The sequence below is a fragment of the Zootoca vivipara genome, chromosome 12, assembly GCF_963506605.1.
Source record: "Zootoca vivipara chromosome 12, rZooViv1.1, whole genome shotgun sequence".
NCBI lineage: Eukaryota > Metazoa > Chordata > Lepidosauria > Squamata > Lacertidae > Zootoca > Zootoca vivipara.
In genome coordinates, this window is record NC_083287.1 from 24,593,120 (window position 1) to 24,602,662 (window position 9,543).

Consider the following 9,543-nt stretch of genomic DNA (forward strand, 5'->3'; position numbering starts at 1 on the left):
GGTACATGCCATACCTATCCACCACTTTGGTGATGACCTCTGGCTGCTGGCTTGCCAACAGGCACGATTCCCTTAAGTCTAGTGTTCCCAGCATGGTGTCTTCAGACACACCCCTTAGCACTCAACAAGGCCCTCTGCTCCTGGTTTCAGTTTGTAATGGGGGGTGGGTGGGAATGCCTTTTTGAAGTGGGGTGTTTCCTGTCTCTGTTTCCTGTTTTATTTTTGGAGTGATGTAGGTGATTTGCCAGTTGTTTGTGAGAGGATCTAAGCATAAACCATTTGGGATATTTCTTTATGCCCCACATGACAGCTTCCTAAATTTACAAAAGTGACCCTGGGCCTAAAAAGGTTGAGGACCTTACTATGTCTGGACTCCTACTTGACATCCAATAAAGATTGATATGTCAGTACATTTAACTCCATGATACTTGTTCTTTCAGTTCCCAGAAAAGTCCAGGATGCAGAAGTTAAGAGTTGGTGTACGTAGCCAGATGGCAGTTCTAGCGAGTCAGACTATTTATTTCCTTTATTTATGCCTGAAGAGTGCCCAATTAAGCAGAAAGATGGCAAGAGGAAGCTGCGTCAACTTTGTAGTGCACTTAAGAGAATGAATTATGAAATATCTGGTCCAAGCTTCACCTCAGCTGTGGATTTGCTGAGTGGCTTTGGACAAGTAGCTGTTTCTTTGCTTCAGCTGCCCGCCTATAGCCTTACGGGGCTTTTCTAAGGATTACTATGATAATGCATTTGGATTTAAGTTGTATTTAGAAAAAGTACTACATCAAGAGGGACCCAGGTGGCGCTGTGGGTTAAACCACTGAGCCTAGGGCTTGCTGATCAGAAGGTCGGCGATTTGAATCCCTGTGACGGGGTGAGCTCCCGTTGCTTGGTCCCAGCTCCTGCCAACCTAGCAGTTCGAAAGCACATAAAAATGCAAGTAGATAAATAGGAACCGCTACAGCGGGAAGGTAAACGGCGTTTCCATGTGCTGCTCTGGTTTGCCAGACGCGGCTTTGTCATGCTGGCCACATGACCTGGAAGCTGTACACCGGCTCCCTCGGCCAATAATGCGAGATGAGCGCGCAACCCCAGAGTCGGTCACGACTGGACCTAATGGTCAGGGGTCCCTTTACCTTTACCTTACTACATCAAGAGACCTAATGAGGAAGCAAGACAAAGATGAAAGACTTATTTGGTTCAGTGGTACTTAATCCCAAAAGTGTAGAGATTTGCAGTCTTAAGTATTATTAATTCACTCTTAACTGCTAATGTCTGTTAGGTAGGCTTGTTACTTATATAACAGAAATATCAATTATCAAAGTACATACACTACAGGCACTTCTTTCCAACATGCAGCAGCCGCCCAAACAAAACCCACTGCTGTCTTTTAAGACTATCATCTTACCCCTTTGGGAAAACAAAAGCAGTCTTCCATCATGCTGTTATTGTGGCTATCAGAAAAGGAAACATCAGCCAGGCTCCCTTCCATTGTTCCTACATTTAACTTCTGAGAGCCTGTTACCACCCTCCATCTGTCATTGTTCAGACTACCTGAGGGATGTGGGGAAGCAGCCCCCCCAGAATTGAAGCAATTTGTACAAGGGAGCGTAATGATGGTCTAACTCTAACCAGTACCTGAATGGGAGTGTTGTTTCAAATCTCAGTAGCAGCAGCATGGCTGGTTTGGAAAACCATGAAGGGGTGGATAGGTGGTCTGCAAACTGGAATGTGCAGAGGAGAAGCAACATAAGGTAATTTAAACAAATTGCTACTTTTTTTTTACTATTTCTTTTGTTGATGTACTTTTCCATTGCTATTATTTTATGACAGGTAAGCTGCCTTAGGATGTGAAAATGCCGAAAAGTGGAATATAAATCAAAGGCACAAAATTGAGTGTGAGCAATGTGATATACCAGTATGTGGTTTGTTACACACACAACACACACTCTCAAATTTAATCTTCCCCAAATAAAAGCAAACATAAAAATATTAGAGCCTTTACAGTTTGAAATGGATCTGGTCATCTGGTCTCCAGCATTCATTTTAACCATTAGTTCAAAAAATATAGGGAGCCCATCCCCTTGAAAATCAACCCACTGAAGATTCTGTATGTTCACTGGCCCGAGAATGTAAAATGTCTGTTGTGAAGAATGGAATAGAGTATATTGGAAGAAGCACTCTGTACTGCACTGTTCTGACGCTGACAGAAGCACTCTGTTGCAGTTCCCATTGGTAACATTCAGACTGGCTGATGCATATAAATTACATCTCATGTTTAACATTTTCTAGCTCACTTTTGGAATGAACAAATGTTGAAAACATTTTGATCTACTAAAAGTAATGAACATTTGTAGCAAATCTGATATTAAAATAGTATTAACCCATAATACAGATGCAGTGCAATGAAGTAGTTTTTAATAATTTATTTGGTTTATTCTACATAAGGCCCCAGGGTGGGTTACAACAGTACAGTATAAAATATTAAATATTAAAATCAGTTAAAGCAGCAATAAAACAGATTGTCTTTTACTGTAAACCCATACAAATTGTTTTTGTTTTCTAAAAAATATATATTAAATAGACTTCTTTTTAAAAAAATATTCATTGTATAATTTAGCTGTATATTCTTGATGCATAATTTTCAAGTAAAATATTCAGTGAATACTGAAATGGTGTGGTGCTGACTCCCTATTAAAATTGGCTGTGAGTCTTGGGAGTAAAAATGCATACACAAATTTAATAAATATATTAAATATCATAAATAACTGCAAATAGCATATTCCCAATTAAAGAAACAACATAGTGAGTTCTCAAAAAGGAGAACAACATTAGCCTCTGCTTCAACTGCAGATGTTTTGAGAACTGATGTGCCCAATTTTTAAAAGGCACTAGAACTACTGGCCCCTCATAAGATACGAAGAGCCCTTGTAGTTTTCTGCATAAATAAAGTAAAATCTTGAAGTATGAAGTGTTTGATAATTGTAACAGCCCAGCCTCTGTGTTCTCGAAGCTTAGCAGCAAGAATTTTCTGAGCAGCTGGATCCGGCAAGGTCACAGTTTCAGGATTGTTCATCTGTTAAGGGGAGGAAATAATAAAAGTTGCTGGTTACGATGCTGTTTTTTATCAGATAAATGGATTTTACTCATCTTCGGGCAAGATGCTAGTTAGAAATATTTACAGATTGCAGAACCCTTTGTAACATGCAGTGCAATATGTTTAGGTTATCTAGGAGTTCTCTAAGAAGAGGGATTGATTGTGAATCCACTCTGGGAACTGTAGTTGTCCAAGGGGAATAGGAGTCTCCTAACAACTCTTAGCACCTTTAACAAGCTACAGTTCCCAGGTGTCTTGGGGGTAAGCCATGACTGTGGAGGTTTTCTATAATCAAGTGGTAGATGAATTTTATTAAATAAATAAATTATAATGCTTGTAAGCACATAATACCGATCACTCAAAGGAACAGTTATGCATACACTCTTCTCATCCAGAACCCAAAATATTATTGGATAGTTTCTCAGTATTCTCTATCTTAAACCAAATCATTCACACAGCCAACTTTTGTAAGGAGCAGGTTCTGCATTATATGGCCTCGTTTGAGCCCCTAACCCTTTTTCTGATATAGGAATTATTTTGGGTAACGGTAGCAACTCACTGTTTCAAAAGCTAAGGACCTACTTAAATTGTATTTTAAAATACATCTATAGGACTTTACACATAGACGGGTCCTAATTCTACATGGAGGAGGAAATTGAAAAGTCTTTTTCTCTCTCTCTTTGTCTATCAACCCTAATACGTAGTCCTCCCTCCTTATTAATAAGGCTTATTGTTACAGCTGTCATAAGCATAACTAACAATGGTTTTTTAGGTTATGTATTTGTTTGTTTTTCCATTGTAAACCACCCTGTGATCCTCAAATGAAGGGTGGTATAGAAATTAAATAAAAAGAAGTAAAACACCAAATGGGGAAAAATGTTTCCATTTAGTGCCTATAGTGTTATATGTCCTTAACCAGAGTGCATTGTGTGTTGTCTTCCAGAACTTCATAATCTTCTCACTCCATCTCTTTATCTCCCAGAACATTTATGTAGGATTAAATGTAATAGAATTTACCATTGATCTCAAGGTATTTGCCAGGTGCTCTGTGCTTGGCCGAAAAGTTTCTGCAGTCTCAACAGAAGCCTCTTCTAAATATTCAAAGAAGGTCCCGAAAGCATAAAGACCACTTGAAAGTCTTCCTAGACATGTTTCCTAAGACAGGAAAATAAAGAAAAAGTTGTTTATGAGTCAGAAATATTAACACTCATTACATTCCTTAACAAATATTTTATGGTGCAATAAAACTGTATAACAGGGTAAGCAGTGAGATTGAACAAAATATTACAAACAGCTTTGGCAATAATATGGCATAGCTGCCAAGTTTTCCCTTTTCTCGCGAGGAAGCCTATTCAGCATAAGGGAAAATCCCTTAAAAAAAGGGATAACTTGGCAGCTATGAATAATATGGTTGACTATATACACCAACCATTAATAATTCCTACTTAATTCTTGCTTTCATGTTACACAAATGCACAATCTTTATCTTTCCAGACTATAAGCGCTGTTGCTTATGTACTGGTAGCTAACATCAGCAGGCTTAGGGAAACCTCAACATTTGCAAACATATTAAAAATGCTTGGTTCTAAAAAGGGAAACTCCAGAAAGAGCACAATGAGGTCTGAGCATGTTCAGTAACCATAGAATGAATGCTCCTTGACTGTTGTGGGTGGGATGGAGTGGTAGGAATCCTGAACAGCAGAATTCAACCAGCATTTTGTTGTTGGTCCTAATGGTTACGTATGAATAAACTTGCCTTTTCAAATCCAGTGTCAAAGCATTTATCTTCTTGAGTGATCTTTGGAAGGTTGAGATTATTGAGGGCCAGTTCCATCTTGCCTTGACAGGCAGCCTCCTTCTTACATAACTAGTAAAACACAACAAGGTTTAATCAGACTTTTCCCTGATGACCACTTTAATATTATATTCCAGACCATCCGTATACCCCATGGAAGATGTAAACCCCTCTCTCCATCACTGACATTCATTAGGTGGTCCGAAATTGCTTTTCCTGTGGTCTTCTGACCCCCGCAGCTATCCCTAATCTGAAGATGCAGTAGTATTAGCAAGGCTAGGTCAATTTCAAATTGGAATTGTAATGTATACTGAAAAAAAGGGATTTTGAATGTAAATTTGCAACTGTAACTCCCACTATTTAAACATTTCCTATAAAAACTGACTCAAGTGTGCCCCTGTACTGTATTTTGAACTTCCCTGCAAAATATTGGTATCCTGGCTAAATATGTTTAGCCAAGGTACCAAATTTCCCAGCCCCGGAAAGAAAACAAAAAACAAGACTTCGAATCTCAAATCATATATTTTTTCAATAAATCTTAACTTCTTTGGTGAATATTAATAGTGTATTAAGTAATAAGTGAATAAGGAAAGAGAGAACAGGAACATATTGTGCACTACTCTATTTTTATACAGTATATAGAAAAGCACATACTGCTACTAAAGCAAATGTGTATTCCTAAAGAGTGACCAATAGAAGAAGATGCTGAATGATTCTCCTATAAATACCCAGCACTTTGCCATCACTCAAACTCTGCCTATCAGCCCATACCTAACCATGTCGCCTCAGAAGCAACTCCCAGGTAAATGGCACACAAAAGTGCTAGCTTGGCCCTGCAACTGTGGGTGCCCAGGGCCGTGGGTGCCATGCAGTGTGCATGGCCCTGGCACCGAAATTTATGGGTGCCTGGACCCTTCATGGGGAATTTTGTGGGTGCTCGGGCAACCAGGGCCCCAGGGAGCTGGCGGCACCTATGGGAGCACATAGGACTGTAACTTAAATTTGTATATATATAAGGAATGTAGGGTTTAGACTAGAGGGTTACTGTATGGAGCCTCTGAAAGTATTAGTGTGCGTGCATGTGCATTTTTTTTAATAAAAATACTTTAAACAGATTTATGACACAGTAAAATGTCTCAGTGGTGTTCAGAAAACCAAACAAAAGTAGCTCTACAAATTCGTTCCTTCAAGGAAGCACAACCCTGGTCCAGAACAGGTAATGGATGACCAATTTCCTGACATGGCAACTGCCTATCCACATGGTTTACCTGTTGCTTTATCATCCTTTGCATTGTGACATACTTTATATGCACAAGCTGTGTTTTAAATATAGTTGTTAAATGCTTCCTCTGTGCATACTGGCCTTTCCTGGTTTTGCTCTGAAGGTTTCTGCTCTACATTTCGGTATCCTCACAGTGTTGGATGAGCGTACAAATCCCCACTCAGCTATGAAGCCCAGTAGGAGATCTCTAATCACTTCTAGGCCTACCTTACTTCACAGGGTTATTATGGGGCATAGGAACCAGCTCCTAAGGACTGAGGTTCCTTTGCACCCCCCCCCCAAATATTTGAGGTGGCTGCTTCCCATAGTTGATAGACATTGCCATTCAAACGGTTTGAGAACCTTGTAGCCCACCTTCAGCCCCTTGGAAGAAAGGTAGGATATAAACGTAATTTTAAAATCCTTTAAAAATTCTTGGGAGCACTTCAAACAAAATTCTTATCGGACACTTAAGTTGTTGGGAGTTACCAAATAATAATAATGATGATAATAATAATAATAATAATTATTATTAAAAGCACCGCTTAGTCCTGTATACTGCCTTTCCTGGGTTCCTGTATGCTTTTTGGCCTGCTAGAATACACTTCACTGCTGCTGTTCGTTTGCAATAAAATGCTTTTCTTATCTCAACTGTCCTTCTGCAAAGAGATCTGTCTCCAGCTGGCATCCTGGCGCAAGGCGTTGTTGCGTTGCGAGGCCCTGTTAGCCCTTGAACCATTGGAAAGATGAACTCCCTTCTCCAGACTTAGGAGCAGAAGGAACTACCGCACTAAGCTTGAAAAGGCGCAACACCCCAGCTAAGAGAGGGAAACGAGATGCCCAAGTCCCCGCCCCAAGAAAGGACGCGTGCTCATTTCTCCTGGCGCTCTGCGCGCTCGCTCTCACCTCTCGAGTCAACCCGGCCGCTCTTCCCTGCAGCCAACGCGCCAGGTCCACGCACTTCTGCAGCTGGAGGCGCTCGGGTGGCACTGTCCTGGCCGAGGAATCGTCGCTGAATTCGGATTCCCCGGAGGAATCCCCGACAGGCATAGCCTCTGCCCTCAGGAGCAGCAGTAGGAGAGCGACGGCAGCCCCAAAAACGCCTGATGGGAGAAAAACGAGGAAGTTAGGCAAGGAGGTTCCCCGGCTGCAGCTGCGCGCCAGGCTGCCCGGCCAAGTTAGAGACGCTCCCTTGCAGAACGGGAGGAGCCCGCAAAGTTGGCTGCCAACTCACATCCCAGCGGAGCCTGCATGGTCTTCTCTTCTTAGGCTTGACCCTCTTTGCTGCCTCGAAAAGCTTTGTAGCTTTGGGGGCTGTAGAGCTGAATGAGTTGTAGGGCATTTCTGAACCTATTTATTGGATGGGTCTGACTGCACTTGGGGAAATCCAACCTTGAGTAAAGAACTACCGCGTTTTTTTGTGGTGGTTTCTTTCTTTCTTTCTTTTTTAAAGTAGTATAATGAACCATGGGGGCATCTGCTGGGAAATACTGGAGTAAGGCGTGAGGTCACAGGGAACTCAAGGTGCCTTTTAGCCTACTTGGATTAATATTCTTGTGAACCCCTTACAGACTTTACAGTGACGCATGTGCAAGGGAGACTGATGACCCCTCTTTCATCTCCTTTGTGTGTGTGTTGGAGCCAAAAATAAGATCTCATGAAGGAGTGAGAATAGTAATTTGAGATAATAAACAAAAAGCAATTCAGCCTTTTCTTTGGAAAAGCTCTGTTATGGAACAATCCTGACTATGATGGAATCGTAGTCCAAACTGCATCCAAACTGTTCCACAGCAGCGGGGAGTGATCACACCCAACAGTTCCTATGACTGTGCACACATGTCATGTATGGTAAGGATGCGTGGCAAAGCACACGGCACAATGCAAAAAGCAGGTGGGACTGGGAGCCTTTGTTGCAAGCACAGAAAGGGCTGCCCTGCAGTACGGAGAACAAAGTAATGGTACACGGCACATGCACAGTCCATTGGGGACTCGCCCCAGGTGCAGTGATAGCTCCATCAGTATTTGATCAATGCCTTGGCCACCTATGAGGCCCAGGGCATCTTATGTGAGTGCCATGATGCTTGAGAGTTCGCATGACTCCCAAGACCCTGTAGGCTTCCAGCCTCCTGCACCTGCTAGAGAGCTGGGTCACAGGCCACCAGTGGCTCCTGGGGAGATTTATTTGGATGGATGGGATAGAGCTGTCTAGGGCCTGCGGGTCATTCTGCTCTCCTCCATTGATAATACAAATTACTAATAAGTATGCAGAGATAGCAGTCCCTTCTCCTTCTGACACACCTCTCCACCCAGCACTTCTCAGCCACCAGGCTCTTGTCCAGGGTCCAAGAAAGCTCATAAATCCACCCCGAAAAAAAGTCTTAGTAAACAGAGTTCCTGGAATATGTCAACATCACTCTGGTCTGTCGCTGTACATAAGGCTTGCTTTTATGATCAGTCGCCAAGGTTGAGGGAGCCTCTGCAGGCTGCTCTTCTCGGTTATCCTGGGATCCTATTTGTTCACATGCTTAAAGTGTGAATCAGGCTGAAGGGAGTAGAAAGAAGGTCATATGCTGCCCTTCTGTGAATCAAGGATAAATGGCTGAAGCACACTCAGTTTTCTTTCTGTAGATGGAGGTCTCTGAATCTCAGTGGCTTAAGAAATCTCTCTGTGTTTTTTTTTTAAGATTCAATTTTTTATTCATACAAAACAAAAACAATTTTGGGGTGTAATAAAGGGCATTCTAGTATTTCTGCTTCCAGCTAGCATTCTGTAACATTTCTCTGTCCAATATATAGCAGTCCCATCCCAGACCACAGCATCCCTGAAAGCTATGAGGTTTCCATCTTGTAGCCGTGTTTTTCTAATTCAGCTCTTAGCTGATTGGAGAAATCATCTTCCACATTGTCATCGTCCCAATTGTCTTCCCACACATGTGCATCTTCATCTAAACCAGCCCAGTCTTCGGCTGGGAACTCCTCGAACTCGTCGTCCTCCTCCAAGAGCCCCAAGTCGACGGGCTGTTTCTTCTCCGACATCATCGGCCTTGCGCCGCTCTAGAGCCCACCAGCGACTCCCACTCTATTGCTTCCCGCTGGGCAAGAAATCTCTCTGTTAAGACATTTTAAGGATGTGTTCACCGCAAAATGCTATAAGAGTGGTTAAAACAAACAGCAATGAACATCAAACAGAAATTTTTAAAAAAAACCAAAGGAATTTCTCCAATATGCTTATTATCTAAACTTTAGATAATAAGCATATTGGTTTTTTAATTTTATTTTTCTGTTTGATGTTAAGCATTTTTCACAGCAAGTGCCATGTCAGCTTGCTTGCAGATGATTAGAGTTTTGGTAAAATGCTTAGTGGTAACACATCACTGACTTTATATATTGTTA

The 9,543-nt window shown here is 41.7% G+C and overlaps 2 protein-coding genes across 2 annotated transcripts; both read right to left on the minus strand.

Moving 5' to 3' along the window:
• Positions 1–2,878: 2,878 nt before the first annotated feature.
• IL6 (interleukin 6) lies at positions 2,879–7,285 on the minus strand. Its single transcript, XM_035130306.2, is given in 4 exon segments — positions 2,879–3,073; positions 4,112–4,249; positions 4,851–4,961; positions 7,057–7,285. Coding segments are annotated over 4 exon segments (588 nt in total). The 5' UTR covers positions 7,201–7,285.
• Positions 7,286–8,875: 1,590 nt separating this feature from the next.
• LOC118092077 (SEM1 26S proteasome subunit) lies at positions 8,876–9,246 on the minus strand. Its single transcript, XM_035129816.2, has one exon. The coding sequence runs from the start codon at positions 9,187–9,189 to the stop codon at positions 8,980–8,982; it is 210 nt and encodes a 69-aa protein (XP_034985707.1). The 5' UTR covers positions 9,190–9,246; the 3' UTR covers positions 8,876–8,979.
• Between the last annotated feature and the right edge of the window lie 297 nt (positions 9,247–9,543).

Bases quoted from the DNA above. Each gene is read 5' to 3' on its own strand.
- LOC118092077 (XM_035129816.2), bottom strand. From the start codon at position 9,189: ATGATGTCGGAGAAGAAACAGCCCGTCGACTTGGGGCTCTTGGAGGAG.